The sequence below is a fragment of the Poecile atricapillus genome, chromosome 3 (genome assembly GCF_030490865.1).
Source record: "Poecile atricapillus isolate bPoeAtr1 chromosome 3, bPoeAtr1.hap1, whole genome shotgun sequence".
NCBI lineage: Eukaryota > Metazoa > Chordata > Aves > Passeriformes > Paridae > Poecile > Poecile atricapillus.
Genome location: NC_081251.1, coordinates 110,580,065 through 110,603,494, shown reverse-complemented (window position 1 = coordinate 110,603,494; position 23,430 = coordinate 110,580,065). Strand labels below are relative to the sequence as shown.

Here is a 23,430-nt window from a genome sequence, read left to right as displayed (position 1 = left end):
TCGTGTCTACCGTGATAGAGGGAGGAACATCATGGGAAGGCCAAGGAGAGTGTTAAAATACCAATCTAATTATTGGAGAGTTAATCTGCACTATCAGGGAGAACGTTTTTTCCTGCATGCAGGATTGTCTCCAGGGGCCTTGAACCCTGCCATAGAGCAAGTCCCACCTGGATCATCACCACTGGAAATTATCCTCTCAAAATCCCTGTGAATTGCTCTTCTTTTGTGGTTTCTAGATGGACACAAAGACATCGATATGTACTGACCTATTGCCCTCCCCTTTTTCAGAGATGGGTGTTGCAAGGTGTGTTATTCTGTAATGCACACAGTGTGTCAGATTCTCTCCCAGGGGTTTATTTCCTTTATTTGCCTTGTCACACAGCTGTGGATTATATATATATTATATATAACTGTGTTCCTGCCCTTATATATTGTCCACACTTGGAACACTCAAAAATCCTAAGCTGTTTTTGTGTTAGGAATGTCTATAATTATCTGATCCCATGGGGCTTGCAGAACTGTAGCATACAGCCAGTATGAGTAACCTCTTAAAATCATCTTAATGGAAAGTTTAAACATTGTGAATAATCCTTTTAAATGAAGGGGAAAAAAGTGTTTTATCTTAAAATATTTAGAGCAGATGCATCATTTGAGTAAGAAACCAGTGTGCCTGAATTAGAAATGTCATAACTTTAAAGAAGCTGACATTTCTTTGAACAGTAGTTCTGAATGAAGTGAAGCTTTTAAAGGAAGGCAAGCAACACTGCTTTCCCAAAAGCATCAGGAATAAAATTGTGTACACTTAAAGATAAATGGTGTGAAATAGAAATATGGGAAAAAACATAAAAATAAGAAGAGAATAATATCCCCCCCCCAAAAAAAAAATTACATTTCATCTATTAGCTTTGGAACAAACCCTGTTTTCTTGAGGAGGATGCTGGCATTGCAATAAGGACAAACATTTTCCTGCTAGATGGGTCTTGGAAGAGCCTTTGCAGAGCTAATGCAGTAGCACAGGGTGAGCATAGTCTTCTCTTCACATGCAGTTCAAGCTCACTTTTATTTGCAGCAGCCCCCTTAATCTTTTTACCAGAAATGCACATTTCTAATAATACTTCTGGTCAGCTTAGACATGACACCAAGAAGTGTCTTGTCTAAGAAGTATCTTCCTAAAAAATGGACATCCTCTTCATTTTAATAACTGGAAACAAATGTCCTTTCACTCGTACCATGAGCAGATAACTGGAACGATCACGCACGCTGAGCATTTCCACCTGCCCGTGTTGCAGAGGCCCAAGGACTCCAATCTTGGGCTTTCCTAGTGCAGAGGGGCTGTGAGAGACAGCACTGCCTCTAGGCAGAGCACGGGGCACTGTCTAACCTGGGTCATTCCCAACAGGCATTAGCCAGCCCTGCTCTTGAAGTCAAGCTCCGCGTCCCTCTCCGTGTCTGCTCTGGGGCTGGGCAGTCGCTGCCAGCAGAAATGTGTACCTGATGTGTCCCTGGGGTTTCTGGGTCGTGTCCACCCTGGGCAAGCAGAGTGGTCCATCCTCCCTTGCCTGCAGTGATGGGATGGAGCTGTTATCTTGTCCTCCCTCCTTTTTTCTTCCCAATGTCAAGCAGCCCCGTCTGGCTCGGTCTGTAATTAATGACAGTCCCTGCCCCAAGCAGCTTGGTAGTGGGCCCGATCAGCCTGATGTCATTACTTCACCATGACAATTTCCTAACTAACTCCATGTGATATTCCATCTGTCTGACACTATTAAAAACTTTTTATATAGCCCTTATTACTCTAGTTGCTGTGCTCCCCGCAAACATCACAGTGAGGAGGGGAAGTGCTGCTGTCCCCACCGGGGCACCGGCAGACCGTGACCTGTCAGGATCACACACAGGGTCCTGGCAGAGTTAAATGTGGCTCTCCAAAGGCCTTGGCCAGCTATAGCTGCGTGGCATGTTGGTGTGGAGAACCAGGATGCTCCTGGAGGGGCAGACAGATAGGGAAAGTATGGAATTGTATGTGAGAATTTTATTAGTTTTTAATAAAATCTTACTTTATTTTTAATAAAGGTAAGATTATGGGCATGATACCCCAGTAAAAATAGTTAAGTACCACTTTTTTTAGTTTTGTTCCTAGCTGAAGTAATTTAATCACAGCACTATTACACCCTGTAGTCAGACATAACTGAAAAGCCATTTAATCCTCCTGCACCAAGCATGTTAAATTCTATCTGAAAAGTGTTAAGTTAAAGCACTAGCATATGAGTAAGGAACCTAAAGTTAGTTAAGTGGCCCTCAGTTTCATTTCCCAGAGCTTGCTGCTGTGTAATCTGCTTTCTACTTTATACTGAATAATGGGTGGGCCACCAAAGGCATCTGAAAGTCCTTCTTGGTCTCCAGCAAAGAGAAGAGCCTGGTTTAGCCTTCAAGCAAAGCAGACTGTCAGGAGCACTCACATTTTTGTACTTACAGACATACACTAATTCAGAATTTGTATCTGTGCTGTAGATAAATGTATAAAATTACCCTTTTGGCACTTTCAGATTGTAACCATTCTGGACATGACAATGCAATGACAATATTCGTTCTGCTAAATTGATTTTGCTCTTTACAAATAGAGTGCAGTGAGGACGATAGAGGAGAACTACCTTCATTTTTACTCAAGACAATTTCTTAGTCCAAGATTAATTCTTCAAGTTTAGTTTATTTTAACTCACTGAATATTTTTCTGTAATGTGCATGAGTTATATTGTAACATCTCTTTAAAGGTCAATTTAGAACCTACTAAGCAAATAAACACAAAATAAAAGGCATTGGAGCTGTTATCTATCTGAGAGCTTAGCTAAAGGTATGCTGTGGCTTAATTTGAACCAGGGGAGCTGGATGGAGATTGTGTTTAACCAGAAATGCTGGCAAAAATATGCTTCAGCAGAGCCAGAACCACATGTGGCCATTCCACTTTAATTGTGCTTGTTTTAAAAGATAGGTCTTTAACATTTACCCTCTCCATGCTTGCTCTCTTTATGAACTGAAAATAAAAACTCCCCAGGCAGTCATACTAAGACCTCAAGCTAAAATTTTTCAGCTGAGTCAAACCCAAAACCTGTGCTGAATCTGCCCCATGCTTTGCTTTTTTTTTTTTTTTTTTTTTTTTCTTTTAGCTGTTTTTTGGTTGTTTTTTTTTTTTTGTAGCCATAAGAAGACTGGACTCCTCTGCTGTTTTTTCCCCAAGTCCCCAGACCAGTCCTCACCCAGGGAGGCAGTGTTTTGATACTAAATGTGTCTCCTTGGTGAGGTCAAAGGCAGTGGCAGCAGTGCTACTGGTTCAGAGGCAGCCTGCTGTAATATACTACAAAACCCAAAAGTACGCTCAACAATAACAAAAGCATTAACCGCTGACCCACAGCTTGGTGAAATTCAATCCCACCATTAGGCAAACATGAAAATGAGATCCCAGAGGAAGGAAGGTTCAGATGTTCAAGGCCAGAGAAATTGGGTGAGGAACACAGAGACGAGATGGAAGTTGCTGCAGACTGAGGGGAGAGAAGGGGAGGTTGCCAGCTCAGCGGTAGGATCTTTTAATACCATAAATTTCAACATGGCCTTAGCAGTCAGTGTTTTTGCTTTGCTTTGGAACAAAGCAAACTAAAACGATTTATAAGATGGATGCCTTTCAGCATTTTTAGGGACATGTTTAATGTGGTACGATTTGATTTCCCAGGGGTTACTTCAGAGCCTCATGTTTCTAGGTTTGTTTTAAGTCTGATGCTTGTGTCCATGTGTAGGTGCTCACCACAAGGCTGGAACGGTTCAGGAGCCTGGAGGAACCAAGTCCCCAAGTCTGACTGAGTTTTCTCTTGTGTCAGCTGGTTCCAGATCTGTGTTTCAGCAGCGAGCCGTGGGTCTGGGTGCTGTAAGGCTGCAGCCACTGCGGGGACAGGGGCACTGGCAGGACTGTACACTCTCAGTTGTCATCACTGGGCCTTGCTTTTCTTCCCCAGAACACGCTGACTGCAGAGGAGCATTCTCCTGAGGACAGTTTCACCCTGAACCCCGAGGAGCGACGAGAATACCCCGATCTCCAGGCTGCCCACCGGCCATTTCCTAAGGAGCAGTTCAGGCAGGAGAACGGGCACACGTCCTTGCAAAGAGATGGACCCAGGTCTTTTCTCCTGGACCTCCCAAACTTCCCTGACCTGTCAAAAGCAGATATCAATGGGCAGAATCCCAACATTCAGGTACAAATTTATGTTAACATCTGACATTTTATAACTTACACAACATTATTTTACTGAGCCAAGATGACTTTCAGCCTGGCTTCCATGACGTGCAGAGTAATCAATCTGTACAGTACAACATACTATAGTATTATATATAAAATATATATAACACATACTTTTTCTCTCTAAGTTAATGCACATATTGCAATTTTTTTCTGAATTTCTCCTTGGATGGTGTTGATTGCATAAGTGTGGATATCAATGTAGACCTGTTTGTGATACTAAACCCATCCTTGTGATTTCCATTTTGGAGCATATTACCTTCATTGAAAATAAATGGGTATTTTAATTTCTGCCTTCAATTTGCTGTTGCAAAATTTCTTTGAGAACAGATTTGTTTTTTGTATGCTAGTATAAAATGCAACCATCCCCAAAGGCTGACAGAGAACAAGTCTTTCAGTTTCAGCTCAAAATGCATTCCTATGTATGGAAGTGAGACTTAGATTTAATTTCTGCAGCAGCTGCTTGTAGTACAAAAATGTTGTCTGCAAAGAAACTTTGTTATATGTTATTCGTCAAACTGTTCTTGGGTTTGGAACAGCCTCTTACAAGCCACTTGCATCTTGAAACTTCAAGGATCGGAAAGAGGGAAAAATGAGTGATTTGTTTTTAATTCAGAGCCTTAAAGCAAAATTGGCATTAATAAGCAGTCATTTTAACCAGAACAATAAATTCAAATGTTGTTCTGCCTAAGATGTGCTTATAAAAACAATGCACTAATAGATCTGGTTTTCTGGTTAAATTAATTCCTGGCTTCTTATAGTTCTCCCAGCCCACAAAATTACCATCCTTTTGATATGTCTAAGAAATACGTATGTAAAGATGTAATAGATCTGCTGGTGAGAGGCCAACATGCTCAAGAGGGCTGAAGCACCTCTGATCTGGAGACAGGCTGAAAGGGCTGGGGCTGCTCAGCCAGGAGAAAAGAAGGCTCAGGGGAGACCTTGGAGCACCTTCCAGTGCTAAGGGGCTCCCAGAGAGCCAGAGAGGGATTTTTTACAAGGGCATGGAGTGATAGGACAAGAGGGAATGGCTTTAAACTGGCAGAGGATAAGTTTAGTAGTTTGAGGAAGTAGCTTTAGGAAGAAATTCTTTACTCTCAGGGCTCTGGCACAGGTTGCCCAGAGAAGCTGTGGCTGCCCCATCTCTGAAGGTGTTGAAGGCCAGGTTGGATGGAGCTCTGCTCCTTCTGGTGGAAGGTGTCCCTGTCCATGACAGGGGAGTGGAATGAGATGATCCTTAAGACCCCTTCCAACCCAAACCCGGGCATGACTCCATGGCTGGGGGAGAAGAAGCTGCCTCCACAGCATCGCTCCCTTGCGTTCCCCATAGATGAGTTGGAACATTAGGAAGTCTCACAGATTTGGGTCAAGGTCTAATAGTTGACAGGCCAAGGGAGTAAACATGTTCAACATCTGGTGATGGAACACATCTCTCGTGCTAAGAGAACCATTCCAGAAAGCTTTAGGAAGGGAAGATTGGAAGCTGTAGGGGCCCCAGATTGTGGCATGAGGCAAATCGTGCTTTTTTGAACAAATCACTTTCTGAACAGTATGTAAACCAGAGAATAGAACAGGAGGAAACAAAAACCTTCCCTGAGTGGTAACAGCATACAGTGTTTAGTCACAGGGATAAAAGAGATGGAAACAGTTCCCTGGCTTGTCTTCATAGTAACTGCTGCTGCTGTGACCTCTTTTTCTAGCACCTGATCTTGGAAATGTGTCAGCAACTATGTCAGCAGTTTTGCTGGACTCTGAGAACTTGGAAAACTGGTCCTGTAAACTGGAAAGGGGCAACATTGATCCCAGAGCTCTTGTGCACAAGGATGAACCCTTTCAGAAACAGGCTCCCTAAGTTCTGCATTTTATTTACTCTGAATTTACTCTGCTTACTTAGGTGCGTAAATAGTGATTATACAAAGCTTCTTTAAGTTCTTGGTTGACAGTCTTACAGCTGGTCAAGCCTCATGGAGATAAAACTCCCATTAATTCCTTACAGAGTCAGAGAAAGTTTATTTTTTTGCCTAAAGGTTGTAAAAGTTGGCCTACTCTTTTATAAAAAAACAGGATTATAATGAATTCTTGCTTGTTAAACAGTACTGTACTGACCTGAATAGAAATAGTGACACTTGTTGACTTGCAAATTTCTCATCAGTATTTGGCAGGTGAAAACAGAATTGATGCTTATTTTCCTTTTTGCACAATGGCTCCCAGACCTGTAAGTTACAATCCTGGAAGTGTTGATTTAAAGAGTGCTCCTAGGACTGAGAGGTTGGATAGGAGAAAACAGCCTCTGTTTTAAGATCGCACAATAACCACATTTTCTTCTCAAAGACTCAAAACCTCTTTTTCCTTCTACAGCATAGACCAAAAATAACATTTTTTAATGGAAATTTTACCTGGGGAATTAAAAATCTAAGAAAGAGGCGTAAAATTCTTCCCAAAAAGCAGATGAAGAAGATACTCCAGTGAGTTCTCTTTAGAGCCATTCCATCTCTGATTCCTGTGAGATGGTGCTTGCTGTATCATGCCCTGCTATGTGCTCTTTTAGTGATGAACTGGTAAATATCAGAACACCATCAGAGGAATTCAGGTTACCCCAGGTACCACTGTATTTATTAGAAGATAATGTAAGTACAGCAGACTGCCTCTATAAAACCCTCAGAAGCAACAGCCAGAGCTGCAGTAATCCAAATTAATATGACTCTTTGCATACAAGACCAGGACAACCCTTATTGGCCTTCCTGTGGTGTTCTACCCTTGTAAAATCTGCCATCATTTAAAGCTGAATTTTGTGCTTCTGCTGTGCTTCCACACAGGTTGTTGAGAATAACCACAGTAGCTGCTGTTGAGGACAGACTGGCTGCTTGGTTTGGGGTATTTTGTTTTCTGTTTTGTCATTTTAACAATTCTGTCAATGCCTGGAAGACTTCTAGATGAGAATGTGATTACAAAAGCTGATTATGGTTTTTTTTATTATTATTTCCTTTCACAAGTGGAAAATCCCTGCTGTCCAGGTTTGCACTTGTTTGACAGACCAGCCAAGGGATGCCTATGCAGACCCTGTAATTGGTCAGGGTTATTATTCAAAGCCAGAATTGTTCTTTCCCCTGAGTAGCAGAATGAAGTCACATGGGAGGTGTACAGGAACCTGCCTATTTTCCATTTCTAGTGGGTTTTTCTTGTCTGTTCCAAACAACCTTCTACAGCCTCTCCACTCTTTGCAGCCAACCCTCTGTTTGGAGCCAGATGTTTCAACCTGCAGCTCAATTCTTGCTCCTCCCTCACCTTTTCTATTTACTACTGGTTTCCCAGGTTTGTGTGCTGTAACAGGGACAGGGAGTGTGCTGCTCTGGTGCCACAATGCTTTGCTGTTTCCCTGGCAGTGCTTGACACCATCACAAATGAGCAGAAAAGGGAAAACTCATAGAACCATAGAGTGATTTGGGTTGGAAAGGACCTTCAAGATCACCTAGCTCAAATCCCCCTGCCATGGGCAGGGACACCTTCCACTAGATCAGGTAATTCAGAGCCCTATCCAGCCTTGTCACACCTCCAGGGACAGGGAGTTCACAACCTCTTTGGGCAGTAAGGGATTTTTGTTGACATTAATGCTCCTCACTGAACTTAGATCTTGGTCAAGCTTCATAACCAATAGAGCTGAAACACAGCTGGGTGAGCTCCAGTTGTAATGGATGTGTTAAAGATTTTGATGAGGTGACATGTTCTGGGTGAAAGCTGCATAGAAAGATGTGGGATTCCTGTTTAAACCATGTTGATAACTGTGTTAATTGATAAGAGTGGCTTTAAGCCAGAAGTTAATTCCTGCTCAGTCTTTGTCATTTGCCACAGGGCCTGTGGCCATACCCACCAGTCACACCACTGCAGTGCTGCTGTGCTAGCTTTGTTATCCACTTGTTACCTGTTTTCTCTCTTTGATACCTACTGGGTTACTGCCTTCTCTTACACCCACACAAAACCACCCACTCCAGGAGCTGCGCAACTACAGAGGAACAAGGCTGTGCAATCTGCTTTGAAAAAAAGAGCTGCAGACCTCAACTCTTCTCCAGGTTCATCCATGGCCATTTCCCTCACCTCCACTTGCACCATAATGTCACTTTTCACACCTGTTATTAGACATGAATTTTAGCTATCATTTAAATTTGGTCATTTGAAGCTGCCGGTTTCACTGCATTGGAAAGCAACACCCTCTTGGTATTGTCACATGAGACTCAACAGTGTCTGACAAGTCCTACCAGTCTCATCTCTAATTTAGCACAGGAAGAGCCAGAGGGCTCCAGCAGGGCTTGTTCCTTGTAAGGCCTGTAAGGTTTAATACCTTGGGGCAGGAGCAAAGCAGTTGTTGCTGGGTGCAGCCTTGCAGGAGCTGGATGTTCCTCTGGCCAGGTGGAGAGGTTTGTGTAGGCAGAGCCGAGGTCCAGGGGGCCAAGGTTAAACCACTGTCAATACCAGAGCTGTGCAGGTTTCTTTATGTCATGCTGTGACAAGAGCTCACAGCAGAGTGCAGAATTCAGAGCTAGAACACAGTTTTATTCCTGGGGTTCAGCTGGACTCATCAGAGATTGCAAATTAGATTGACAGCATTAAATAGAAATTTCAAGTCTCAAGTCACGTTGTCTTCTTTTCTCCCAACAAAGTTTGAGAGAGCTTCACCTTTCAAGTCCAGAAAACTGTTCTAAGTGATGTGACACAACCAGAAGTAAATTAGTGTCAGTGCTGATAGCATTTTAATTAAAATTACGTGATGTAAAGCCAGATTTACCATTTCAATCTCTTATACTGAACTTGTTCCTATTCCCCCGTTATACTTACCTCCTTGCTGACTTGCTCATGTCTATCTTACCAGAATGGCAAGTTCTGTATTGAAAATTTACATTGATTGCATGAAAGAAACAGGATAGAAATGTTGTAGGATCCGCTGCTTGCACAAGATCACAAATATAGTTCTTCCTGAAACATAATCTTCCAGTCACTTAGGGCAATGTTTACACCAGTAAAGTGAATTCAGAAACATTGTCTCAGTAAACAGGACAAAGAACACAGAACTTTTTGTGCACTCCAGCAGGCTGGGATAATATTTATCTTCTGTATATTTTTGGCCAGGAGAAAATTGGATGTTGGTGTCTGGAGACATCTGTGCGTGATACACTTGTTTCATTAGAAATTGACTGCAAATCTGTTGTTTTAATGTGCCTATGCCAATCGCTTTTAACAGTTTTCAGAGGAATGTCCTTATTCCTAGCCTGAACAACCATAAAAGAAGTGGCTTTATTTTAGGTTTGAATACTTCTGGGGATGATTGTGGATTTATACAAGAACTGTGTTACCACAGACATTTTGGGAGGAAAAAAAAGAATCTTTACAGTTTTGATAATCACTGGAAGAAGAAATCAGCCTCTAGAATGGTCTCCAAGACAGAATTGCTAAACCAGATCTATTTTTTAATTTTTAAGAGAACATGTTTTTGTTGGAATACTTATACAGCATGAAAGCTTTTCCAGAGCTTCTCTAAGCGCCTGGTTTTTATTACTCTAGTTCTTGATCTTTATTCTCTAGTTCTTGATTTCTTTATTCCTTGTTATAAACAGCCCCCAATATAGAAACTGATCAAGCAAGTTACGTGTTTCAGTGCCATGTGTGTGCACGAGTGTAAGTGCAGTCATGGACTAACACTGCAAGTCTATCTGTGAGTACTGGGAAGTGAAAACTCATTTTTCCAAATTTTAGACTGGGATAAGGAAGCAATTGCTCCCCTGAAACAGCAGCCTCTTCTCACAATTCTGCCCTAACTTCTGGGTCATAGAGTGGAGGAGGGATTACTAGGATTATGCACCGATTTCCTCCCTGCCTCTGGAAGGTCCATTAAGCCAAGTCCCTGAAAACACCAGAGTTGATTGAAGCTGGCTTCTAATTTCCAAGAGTGGCAGTTCAAACAATCCCAGGATTCTTTATAGAATTTCTTTCACTTTATGATTTTTACGCCACAGTAAACACCTTGGTAATCAAAGCTTAAAGCAGTGGAGAGAGGAACATAGATATGTGTCAGTCTACCACACTGGATTTTGCTTCTGCTGTGCTTGGTTTTTAAATTGCCTGTGTTTAGGAAAACTCATTTTAGAGGCCTTTCTAATAAGCTTCCTCAGAGGTAAAAGCAGACTGAAGTGGCTGATTGCACATCTTGGAAGCAAGTTCATGGCCGTGCTGCTGGAGGTCTGGTGGGGTCTGATGACACTGGGAGTGTGTGCCCTTCCTCACCAGTGTAGCACCAAGCTCAGTTGATGTTTCTCTGTCCCTGCAAACCCTCTTTTCCTAAGCTGACTTGGCATCATCAATCATTATTTAACATCAAGTTCCTGTGGTTCTTCAAATTGTCCCTGGCTGAAATAATTCCAGTTCATGCTGAATGACTTTCACACGGCTACAGATTATCAGAGCAAATAGAGCAATTATATAAATATATGTATTTTTTAATCAGAGGGTTTGTTTTTTTTCACTTTGCTGATCCATTGCTCAGAGAGTTAGTGTGATCCTAAAAATACTTTAGTAAAAGTACTGGAATTGTACTGATTTCCAGGTGGGGAGTACTAAAGCCCCACCACTGGCAGTGTTTGCTGCTCATTAAGGCGATTTCCTTTCATTTATTGTGAAAACTCTGTTTTGCTTGGATAGAGGTAATAACTTTGAATCCCTGAACTGACTCTGATGTTTTCAAGCTTATGAAATCCTTTTTAATTCATGGTCTGTAGAGACTGAGGTTTAATGAAGTAATTGTTCCAGTTCCATATTTAGGCTGGGAGTGAAATACTCCTTGTGTAAAGATGCTATTAGGCTGACAACTGCACTTTCCCTTGCCCTTGCTCTTTTTCCCAGTGAAGCTTCATAGCAGCCTGCAGGTTTTTTTCATTTCAATGGCCTGGTGGCCATTGGTAACCACTGGTACCATTCTATGGGCAATGCAAGGCGTGGAATAGGTTCAAAACCTCCTGTCTCCAAAGAAGGGATGTGTGGGCATTGTTTGTGTTTGCAGCTCTGAAGATAAGACAGTTCTGCTTTGCTTCCTGTGTCACACTCAGGTAGCTGTGACCTTTTCTTTCTTTTTCTTGTGCGTATCTTGTGATTTTACTAATAGCAGTTGTATAAAACTAATCTTTTGTGCACAATGCACATCCCCAGAGCTGTGTAAATGACTTTTAGCATAACAGTACGTTATTTCTGTTTTATACAACCTGATTTTCATTGTGTACCATCTTGAAAGGCTGGGAATGCCTCTGTACCTATTAAACTTTACAGATATATCTGACAATCACTTCTGGTTGTTTGGCCAGTCCAGTGTAATCGCTGAACCACATTAGCATGAAACATCAGGGCATTTTATGATCTGTCTGTGGCCAGGCAATGCTTGCATGACTCACAGAGACAAGGTTTCTGATGGCTAGTCTCTGCTTCTACCTAAATAGCCACCTATATGCACACACTATTTATCCAAGAGTTTTACAATTACACATTGTTCAGCACAGAAAGCAATAATCAAGGGTTGCTCCTATGGAGAATGGTACTGACATTTGTGATGTCTGTCAGGGAATTGGGCAGCAAACTTTGAATTTTGGTTCTGGGCTTCTGTTAGAAACCATAAACAGGTTGACCATAACAGGTCATTATACTCTTCCAGCATGATAAAAGGACCTACTTTAGAGGGCTTTGCAGCAAGTGGCTTACTCAGCAATGGTCAGAGGAGCTGCTGGCTCCCATCACTGCCACAAAGTGTGGTTTCATGCAGCAGTAACAGCTGGGCTGCAACCAGAGGGGCAAGACAGACGCAAACCCAGAGATACCTGGGCTCTGCATCTTGACCTTCAAACACATGGCCTTGCTTATCTTGGGTCAGCCCAAGTCCTTGGAACAGGCTCTGCACACTGGTGTGCTTCATGCTTGCCTCAAATTCAGCCTCAGCATAGAGTACAGGTTTGGTTTTCTTTTTCCTGGTCATTTATGTCAGGCTCTAAACATATTTTCCCCATAAGACAGAAAATTCTGCTGCAAAGGTTTTAGGCACAGCATGGGTTATTATTTTGTGCAGGATTTTTCCTAGCCTTGGTTCCAAGGTCTGATTCAGCAGAGGTAGCAGAAGGAATCACTCAGCCTCTGCAGATCTCCAGGCTCACTAATCCACGTGTGGTTTACAACGTGCGAACCCCGTGGTATTGCACGGCCCCTTTGCCAGGCAGCACCTTCTCTTTGCTGTGTGGAACGTTTCCCACCGACGAGGAGGAGGCACTGACAGTCAGGCTGGTCTGTTTTGAATCCCACAGGTTACCATTGAAGTGGTGGATGGCCCCGACACGGAGCCAGACAAGGATCTGCAGAAGGAGAGCAGCAAGCCCAGCTGGCCAGCCCCGTCACCCGACTGGAGGAACTGGTGGCAGAGGTCCTCCACCTTGACCCGCATGAGCAGCGGTGACCAGGACTACAAGTACGACAGCACTACTGAGGACAGCAACTTCCTCAACCCTCTCGGTGGGTGGGATGGCCATGCACCCAGTCACCGGACATTCGAGTCCAAGGAGCAGCCAGAGTATGGTAGGTTTGCGTTCCAGGCCTCGTACGGGCATCTTGGGATTGTAAAAACAAGCGTGGGGGAAATGAGAATGGTGAGGCATCGCTGAGAGCAGGCCAAGCAAAATAGAAATTTTCAACATGTGGCTTTTGTTCATCAGCTTTCAAATACAAATCTGTGCAGATGCACAAGCTGTACTGTGGTAGCTGCATTCCACTAGTAAGTCTATAATCTTGAAAATCATACCAGTTATCCCAGAAGAGAGCCTTTTTTTAGTCCGACGTGTGCTTTTTTTAAAAGTAGAGGAAACAAGGTTTCGTATTTATTTTTAGAGTAAGGGTAAGTACAAATTTAGAATCGTGTGGTGGTTTGGGAACCAGAATATAGCTATTGGATAAATAAGCAAGATCTGAAACGTGGTAGTATTTGGTGGATACACAAATAAGATGAGTTATGTTGGTGCATGTGTGGGGAGTGGCATGTGCAGCAGGAACATTGTGTATTTGCGTGTGTAATATTCTTCCAGATGTGTCACAGGGAAAACAATTGTTTTCAGCTTGTTGTATGAAACAGTTGCAGAAACTAGAAACAGAGAGGAGCTACAGCTATTGAGTGCCCAGACAGGCTGTGACTATCCACATGGGAATGACCCAAGGGAGGTGAGCTAAGCTGTGCTCACAGGAAACTCAGAGCCCCTTGCATTTAAGCTGTGTGTAAACACAGACAACTTTTAGTCAGAACAAGGTGTCAAAGCCACGGTACTTTTACCCTGGCGTTTCTGTTGTTATTCCCCAGATGCTGCAGAGTGCCTGAGTAAAACAAACTTATTTTTCCCATCATTTGGCTAACTTGAAGTACTAGAGTCTTAAAAATCAAGAGAGAGTTTTTATGGAATGTTGTGTTTAAGCACATACATATGTATTAAATTTTGTGGCCAGAAGATTAAAGTCTATCCCTTCTTTTTGCACCTACATTTATTTGTGGGCAGGTTTTACCGACAAGAATTCATATCTTAGGTAGTTATTCATTTAAGTTAAATAAAATTGCTTTCACAAATAATTGTGATAGAAAACAAACATAGTAAGAATTATAAATATGAAAACAGGAAGAACAGGTTGAGCTGCAACTGAAAATTTAACATGGTCTATTCAATAGTGTGCTTCATAGTGCAGTGTAAACACTAAGTAGGTAGGTCTAAAAATTATCTAAAAATTATCTAATTTTTTTAATTTAATTTATAATTATAATATTTTAATAAAATAAATATTTTAAAATAAGTTTTAAATAAATGTTAACTTTTTAAAATAAAGCTTAAATAAATTATTAAAATAAATTTTAAAATACATTTTAAAATATCTAAAAATTATCTGAAAATTATTAGAGCTCTCTGATGCACACCAGAGCATCCAACTAACTGGAAACAACTCCTGGCCTTCTGTCTAAGCTGAAATGCTGGCCTTGTCCAGGAGGATGTAGTAGCAGATCCTGCCCATCAGGGGTGTAGATGTTCCACCCGCTGACGTGTTCACACCTTCCCTGTGTGTGCCTTTCTCCTCCTGCCTCTACCAAGGGCTCTCTGTGCCCTTCCTGGGCCTGTTGGGCTGGGCTGTTTGTCAGGCTTTGCATTGCACCTGCTTACCTGCCCTGCTCCTCGCCAGCCACGTGGAGATAAAAGTTGGGAAAGAGCTGGGAAGAAGAGCAGGGCCAGGCATAGAGGGCAGATCACATTTTCCTGAGACATATGATGCCTTTTGGCACTGTTGTGGTGCCTGCCTGCTGGCAAATCCCAGAACCACAGGTCTTGCACACTGGCATTGTCCATGTTCACACCCACATCCCACCACGGACACCTGATTCCAGTGTGGTGCCTTCCCCATCGTCAGGCGTGTCAGAAGAGGAGAAACACGTAAGGTCCTTGCCATGAGGAACTCACATCTAGGCAGCTTGCTCCGAGAGAGATATATAACCTTCCCCTACTCCTGGCAATAAATGTTTAATAGCACCCCACAGAGTTGTCGTCAGTCATTACATATGGTACAAATCAAGTTACATGTTCTACTAACCAGCTCAGGAAGCCCACAGACAGCATGGCCCTGGGGGAGCGGGAATTGCGTGTAGCACAGAGGCCAGGGAAGGCAGGGATCCTCCCTGGGCCTTGCTGTGGCTTGGGTACTCTCACCTATAGCTACAGAGCGGGGCTGCCTCAGAGCCACTAAACTGGATTTTGCTCTGCTGCCGTGATGGTGTAACCCAAAGGAGCTACGGCTGAAAGTTATCATCACAGGGTCAGTCAAATATCTCTGCAGCTTGCAGGAAAAACCATTAAGCCACATGTTCCCTCAGCTGGGGAGGCCAGTGGGAAGGCAAGAAAGCTGGGATGGGTTCATGGGCTTGGTTTGGTGGCCTTCACATGGTGGGGTGTGCAGCAGTTTACACAGCACACAAAGGAGGCTGGTTCTGAAGAGTTTAGGTACTCGCAGCAGCATCAGCCTCTGTGCTGCAGACCTGTGTCCAGTGCCTTTGGCTGCCTACCAGAAGAGAATAAAATCATGTTTCTTTTTCAGAAGGTTCCTTCTAGTAAATAGTCGGATTTGATGTTATTTAATAATTCACGTGAAACACTAAAAACTGAGTGCTGTTCTCAGTGCAATAGGAGCATGCAGTTCCCCATTCTTATAGCAGTATTCCTGGAATATCTGTTCTCTGTTCAAGGGGCTGAAAAACAAAACTGTGATTTTCACTCATGATCCTTAGCTTCCCATAGCCCAATAACACGTGTCTTGCCCAAAAATTGAGTATTGTTCTGCTATTGTTGTGTGTTTCAAAAAGACGAAAAGGAAAACTCAATTTATCGTTTGCCTGGTTAGTCTGTGGTCCACAAACACATTCCTATATGCAGGGAAATGACGTGAATAGATGTGCACTGTTAGTTCATGACCCAGCTTTGCAGCTGAGGATCCTCAGCTGCCAAAAGGTCAAAAGAGAAAGGAAATATTTTTTCAAATAATGTTGCATGCATTTCCCTGAGGAGCATCAAGTGTGAAAACCATTTAAACAGCAGGCTCGCGCCTGGCATTCGGCCCAAGCTTCAGGTAGAGACATCTGGATTCCATTCTTTTTTTGCCTTCTTAATAAAAACCACTACACAGTAGTTTTGGGTAGTAGGAGTTTTGTTTCCTCATTTCCTTCCTCACGTTTGTCCTCACACAGATTACATGGATGGCGAGGGCGACTGGAGCCCGTGGTCCCTGTGCAGCGTCACCTGCGGCAGCGGCAGCCAGAAGCGCACCAGGTCCTGCGGATACGCCTGCACCGCCACCGAGTCCCGCACCTGCGACAGGCCCCACTGCCCAGGTGGGAGCTGCTGCCAGGGGAGCAGGGAGAGGTGGGCAGGGGTGGGCAGAGCCCTCCTGCACACCGAGCATGGGGCCCGTGTGTTCCGTGGCAGGGAAGGGCTCCGGTGGGAAGAGACACGCTGATTTTCAACACCGCTTATTCGTGGTAATGATAACGCTGCTAGGTGCAGTCCAGCATCCCCTGGGACTTAAAAGACAAGTACAGGCTTTCTTTAGGTCATGGCAGTCAATTTTGTGCACGGACATTCTCTTCTCTAAGGGGTGTAATCTACTCCCTTGAAACAAATTTGGAGTTGTTTTAGAATTCAAACTAGCTGTGCTGTTCCCTCTGTGAGCTCCTGTTTTGTGTGCAGTGAATGGCACTGCCTGCATGATGAACAGGGATGAAGAAATGTAGTTTTAGCTTGAGTAGATTCAGAAAATATGGCCAAGGAGCCCTGCCTGAGCTCCTACCCATTCACAGGACTTGACATTTAAAGTCTTCTTACCATCACACAGTCTTCACTTTGGCAAAATCAGGGCTGAGCACTCAAGGCTACATCATGAAAATTTGAAGCTGCTATGGAAAATTGTTTTCTAAAGGTTGCTGTGTGTTTGAATTTAGACCAATTTGTCACGCAGTAGCTGCCACAATGCAGGGGATAGGTGCAAGTTCATTACTTCCCAAGATCAGAGAGAAATGAAAAAAAACAAATTGTGGTGGTATGCATTACTCTCAGTTTACTTAATGACTCAGAAAAGCAGAAATTCTTAAACTGGAGGTCAGGCTTTTTTTAATGGGAAGTGAAATGTCAGCAGTGCTGGAGAGGAGACTTAGAAGAGGTGGTGAGAGACTTGGAGAGAAGTTTCTCACTCACAGATAGACTTGTGTCTCCATTGCAAAGCAACAACTGCGAGGCAGTTCAGGGGAAAAAAGTTTCTGCATACTCTCATACATCCTAAAACCTCAATAATAAGGAGTTAATTCCAGAAGAAAGCAAGTAATCCCCAGTAACCCAATATTCTCTAGTATTTATTACCAGCTAGCACCAAAAAGTGGCAAACTTGAAAGAATATATTATGTCATATAACAGACCTCCAACGATCAGCAAGCAAAATATATTTATTCTTTGAGGCTGTGCTGACATTTTTGAAATTACCAAGTCAAAGCTCAGCTTCTGCTGTTTATAATTCCAGCAGAGAATTACTGCCCTGTAATGGGTTCTTGGGTATCTATTATTCTACATCTAGTGCTGGAGTTAGGCAAAACCCTATGATAATTTTATTGAAAATTGGCCTGAGGCTGTTTTGAAGATTTGCAAGCCACTATTATGCCCCAGTTCAGGAGATCAGGAGAAAGTTCATTGGCAAGAAGATGGCTACTGAATAGGCTTCATTATTAACCATATAGTTATCACATATTAAAGATCTTTCTGCTCTCTTTAGAGGTCTTTAATTCAATGCAGAGGAAAGGGAAAAAAAAAAACCCTAAAAACCTATTTCTGTTAAGCCTACATGGCACAGAAATGTTTGTCAGGTCAATAGGCTGAACTAAAGCAGCAACAAAAGGAAGTTTACTTTGGCAAGATAATTTTTCTGGCAATCTGTGTCTCTCTGTTGATAGCAAATAATCAACTGGAGGCTGCTGGTAAATCCTGATATGTTGAGATCCTGGTGTTTTATTTGAACAGCTATAAGTGGTGGGGATGGATTTGCTTGAAGAGGTTGGTTATCTCTTGCCTACTCACACCTTTTAACTCCCTGGCGCTGGGAGAAACCAACAAGCACCAGTCTTCTCATAACAGCATCATTCTTCCTTGAGAAATGGTTGCCCACATGCAGAGATGAACTTCCTCACCTGTCCTCAGGCCTGTCACTCTGTTTTACCTTATCAGCAGCACAAATTCCTCGGTCATGGCTTTAAAGGAACAGTCCAGCAGCAACTTCAGAATGCTTCCCTGCCAAAACAAAGCACCTTGCAGAGCCTGGGGAAGGAGGGGTGGCAAGGGGGAGGCTGGTTCTGTTGTGCTGTGATGGGAAAACACCAGCACCACTAACAGGTGTTTGTCTCAGGGATCGAAGACACCTTCCGGACAGCGGCCACAGAAGTCAGCTTGCTCGCAGGGAGTGAAGACTTCAACGCAACCAAACTGTTTGAAGTTGGTAAGCAGCCTAGTCAATACCTCAGTAACCTCAGATGAGAGACTTCCTTAGGGTTTTCTTAGTCCTGTGGGATCAAGTGACTGAGTTGAGCATTAAAAATGTCAGTAGTAAAATAAATATAAATTAATATAAAATAGCATATTAGTAATTAATTTATTATAATTATATATTTATGTAATTATTTATATTATTCACAAAATTATTTTACAATATAATATTTGGAATTATTTATTTAATTATGTTATTCATTAGAATTAAATTATTATAATGATAACTAATAATTTATAGTTAATATAAAGTAGCATAAATAAATGCTAGCCATTTATTGTTTTGCTTGCATTCATGATCTGAACATTTGCTTTGGTCTTAAAATCTTTCTCCCCTCAAGTCCTGTGCTTGTCTCATCATAAAAGGGTTATTTGTTGTCCTAATTCAGAGAAGAGCTGTAAGACTCCACACTAACAGAGGGGGGAAAAAATCAAACCTTATTATTTTGTTGAAATAGCCTCAAATGGAGGACCCTGTAAAAACATTTTAAATACACCTGTCACATAAAAAAAAAAAAAAAAAAGGGCAATGATTTTTATCATCATGCATTGCTTTTATAGCTCTGTGTGCTGCAGTGGGAGTAGCCAAAGTAACTTTATAGGGCATGGCTTGATTCTGAACTATCTAAAACTCAATCCAATGTTCCCATTTCTCCCCTTCAATGAAATCAGTGTGGCCACTCAGAGACACTGCATGCTGGATTAATTGGATAAATAGTGTAACCCAGCACCTCCCCCCTATGGTGGCAGAGCACAGTAGTTAATGACAGCCAGGATGAGACTCTTTAAGGAGATAGAAAAACAGGACACAGATCACTAAGTAAATATTTTGCAAGAATGTGTGCTGTAAGAGTTTTAGGTCCCAGTTAGTTACCCTCCTGCAGAGTCCTCTTAAGTAAGTGTGGAGCAAGATATGCCAGGGGTTTTTGACAGCCCATAGGATGATATAGACACTTTAAATAATGTTTTAGGTAGGAGATGTTTAACTGGATTCTCCCAAGAGTCTTACAAAATAATAAAGTGCTAGTATTAAATATGCTACTGGTCTACAAATCTCTTTAATCCCAGCTGTATGTCATGGCTCTGGTGCCATAAACTCCTGCTGATGTACAGCCACTCTGATGTTGTGTCACATATGCCCTTTTAGAACCTGAATCACTTTGGGCTGTATGTGCCAGCTAAGATGTCAGTCTCCATGTTTGAACTACAGATGTTTGAAATATCCCTTTGGAAAGTGGATAGCAAATAGAAAAAATTATTTGTTTTTTAAAGAAAGACTGAATTAGGGCCTAAAATGAACTTCAGAAAGAGTAATCCAGGCCTTGCTTGTCATCTTGGAATCTCTAGCATCATCTGAAACTTAATCTTTCAACATCTGACTGCCTTTTTTCCTGGTGAGTGTGTTCTGACTAAGGGTTCCAGCTGGCACCAAATCACTGTGATTTCCCTTTTTCTGTGGCTTGCCAGCCCATGATTGTGTCTCTTGTGCTGCGTGCAGGTATCAGTAGCCTAACAGGAATTTGTCAGGTAGAAGTGTCACAGATTCCTTCTGCACTGTAACTCAGACTGGCACTGCCTGAGGCCCTGAAGTCAGTCACACCTGACTTCTTTACCTGACAAGACAGCGCAGTAACGCACTGTGAGCAGGGCAGCAAGCTGTGACCGCCCTTCCTGTCTGCAGCACAGCACTGGTGCTGAGCAGCCACACTTTACTCACTTGTTATCACTGATCACACCAACCGGGATGCTGCTAAATGTATCTTAAGTTTCCATTTCCTGCCCTGAAACAGATACTGATAGCTGTGAGAGATGGATGAGCTGCAAGAGCGAGTTCCTGAAGAAATACATGCACAAAGTGGTCAACGATCTTCCCAGCTGCCCCTGCTCCTACCCCAGAGAAGTTGCGTACAGCACTGCTGAGATCTATGACCGACTTAAGAGGAAAAACTTCCGCTGGAAGGATGCGAGCGGTCCGAAGGAAAAGCTGGAGATCTACAAGCCCACGGCGCGCTACTGCATCCGCTCCATGCTGTCCTTGGAGAGCACCACGCTCGCAGCACAGCACTGCTGCTACGATGACAACATGCAGCTGATCACCAGGGGCAAAGGGGCAGGAACACCCAACCTGATCAGCATCGAATTCTCAGCAGAGCTCCACTACAAAGTGGACATTCTGCCGTGGATCATATGCAAAGGGGACTGGAGCCGCTACAATGAAGCCCGGCCTCCCAACAACGGGCAGAAGTGTACAGAGAACCCGTCAGACGAAGACTACTACAAGCAGTTTCAAGAAGCAAGGGAATACTGAGGAGATTTTCCTTTTCTTCAGATGCAAAATAGCATTCGTTTCCTGGATGCCAAAGAACTGATGTTGGCTGCTGCATTGGCTCCTCGACAGGGGTCGATCAGCTCCTTTCTAATGAATGTATATAGCTGTAATATAATACATAAGTATTTTTCACAGTGTGTGTAATTTATAAACACATATCTCTCTGTCTCACACACACCTATTTTTGCATACAGACGTACATAAGTCTTGTCCTGATAGGATTTTATACTGCAATAACGTTCATGTAATAATGTGCATTTCATTTTATTTCCCATCTGTAACATAATGAAGGGGGTGGGGGGTGGCTGCCATCACCATCAGGCCCCAAGGCCCCAGCTGAGGAGGCACATATTTAAAATTTGTTATAAACAATGGGATTGAAGAATGTATTCTTCCATATGGGAATGGTTTACGAGATTAATGCACCTACAGCATCAGTTTTCTCTATAATTGGTTTCATGAGTAGTCATATCTAAGGAAGGAAGAAATTTTTTTGTGAGGGTAATAGTCAAAAGTGAATACAGAAAATCCCTAGCAATTTTTCTCTTGGAATTCTTCCTGTTACCTTCTAGCTCAGGTCTTTGCAGTCCACCTGGGATAGGCTTGCAGGAAGATGTAGCTGTGGTTTTCCTACAGGCCAGAAAATGTCCTGGTGTCTGCAAGAGTCACAAACAGCCCCCTCCTGGAGACATCTCTGATACAGAGCTGCTGCAGCTGTTGGGGCTTACATCTCCAGAGCAGCAACCTGTGAACCGAGCATGCTGCAGGTCTTTGGAGGAGTGAGGGCAGAGAAGGAATGCATGTTTAAGGACCAAAAAGATCACAGTTCCTTCCCTGTTTTTAATATGAAGAATGTTTGGATCTGCTTGTTTCTTTCTTTTAAGAAAAGGAAGAAGTTTATTATTTTAGAGAACAGTAAAAGTGGAATCCACAAGTTCCCTGGGATAAAAGATGCAACCAGCTCTTTTCCCCCATTTTTTTCATGCTGAGTGCACGGTGTCCTACAGAAGTAGCTATTCTTTAAGGGAAGCTTTCTGGGAGGAACTACTGGTGTCTTAAAATGTCTTAATTTTTTTAAAAAGCTAGCATTATTTTTGTAAAGTATTTATTGAATTGTAACAATGACTCACATGTGGGATATATCTCTAACATGAAAGGCTTCCGTAGATGGAACTTGATTTCCAAGAACATGACTGTTGTTAGGCAAAGGTTTTATTTCCAAATTTTTATAAAGTACAAGTTTACATACGCAATCCTGTCATAAAGCAGCTCGTATCTGCATTCTGATGAAAGATAAAAGTTACACCCTGGGTAAATAAATGCTTACAGTTCCATCCTGTGAAAGACTGCCTTGCTGCAAGTCAGTGTGTTCATTTGGAAAACCAAGGCTAAATGTCACTGGAGAAATGCCTGTTTTGGGGATATGTGGTCTGACACACACACGTGGAACCTCGCACAGTGGTAAAGCCGACCAGCATCGCGGTCAGTCTGAGCTCAAAGATTCGAGACAGACACAAGGCAATTCCCTCTGCTACACACAGACACACGTAGATGATATTTAAAGTCCCTTCCAGCCCAAATCCTTCTATGGCTCTGTAAATCTTTTCCATGTCTCTGCTGGCCTCTCAGGTCCGGCTGACTGCGAGCTCACGGGCGGACACGTGCGTGGTGCCCCTGGCATTAAACACAGGCACAACAAACCCCGCTGGCCTGGGCAGGGCCAGGCTGGTGTTGGTCTGCCCAGGTGGTGCAGACCAGGGCTTCAGAGGCAGCCAGGGCCATGCACACCCAGTCTGACCCGTGCTGGAGGCTCTGCCGGGCTGTGGAGCCCCAGTGCTGTGCTCCAGCTCTCCAGAAACACAGCAGCCAGGGCACAGCCACTGCACATCTGCGCCAGCCTCTGCTCTGCTGAGGTAACCCCGGCAGCTGGGAAACTTGGCCAGGTCATCAGAGCACCCCAGAGCCAGACTTGAGTTGGTGGGGAAGACGTGGATGTGTTCTAGCACAAGCTGGTAGTAACAAAACATGGTTAGTTGAGCAAGAGGGTAAACATGGGGATCACCCCTTATTTTTTATAGAAACCAGATTTTGTAAATTCTTGCAAGGTCATATGAAGGCGCCACTTGCTCATGGAGCCAGTTAAATTGACAGCAGATGGATGAAAGGCACAAGGAACTCCAGGATCACTTCACAGGGAAGACAGGTATTTTCAGAGAGAAAGTTCTGCTTCTTACTTACCATGCAGGGGGGAACAACATTCTCAGGTTTCTCTGGGAAAGAGATGAGAGGGCTGTTGGTCACAATTCTTGAAATATAAAACACATCCCTGCCCTTTGTGGATTAGTAAATTATGGTGCTATTGAGAAACACTACTACACTATTAATACAGAACATAGCACGTAAAGTGTCAGGGAAGAGGAAAAATTATTCTAATAAATGAAATGACGCACAAAGTTTCGAGTCTTACCGCTCGTAATTTGCCAAGGCTGGAAACTGAGGGAGCCAAATAACTTCTGATAGGACCCACCAGGTGTTTCATAGGATGGGTCCTGGAGCGCAGATTGAGATAGTCTGTTCTCCTAAGTAACAGTCTTTATTAAAAACAAAGACTGTTCTACTTCATAATAAATTCTGATCCATTCAGAGCAGTGCTGCTTATTTTACTTTCTGTTTTATCTCCTTTCCAAAGACCAATATTGTACATG

At 43.0% G+C, this 23,430-nt stretch overlaps 1 protein-coding gene across 2 annotated transcripts in view; it reads left to right on the top strand.

Annotated features, from left to right (window-relative positions):
* Nucleotides 1-23,225, top strand: part of ISM1 (isthmin 1) — a 41,774-nt gene extending 18,549 nt beyond the window's left edge. For both annotated transcript variants that reach the window (XM_058836705.1, XM_058836704.1), the window contains 5 exons: nucleotides 3,999-4,235; nucleotides 12,607-12,874; nucleotides 16,062-16,205; nucleotides 18,260-18,349; nucleotides 20,187-23,225. In XM_058836705.1, coding sequence (XP_058692688.1) covers nucleotides 3,999-4,235; nucleotides 12,607-12,874; nucleotides 16,062-16,205; nucleotides 18,260-18,349; nucleotides 20,187-20,704 — 1,257 coding nt within the window. In that variant the 3' untranslated portion in view covers nucleotides 20,705-23,225. The remainder of the gene's footprint in view (nucleotides 1-3,998; nucleotides 4,236-12,606; nucleotides 12,875-16,061; nucleotides 16,206-18,259; nucleotides 18,350-20,186) is intronic.
* Nucleotides 23,226-23,430: the final 205 nt, after the last annotated feature.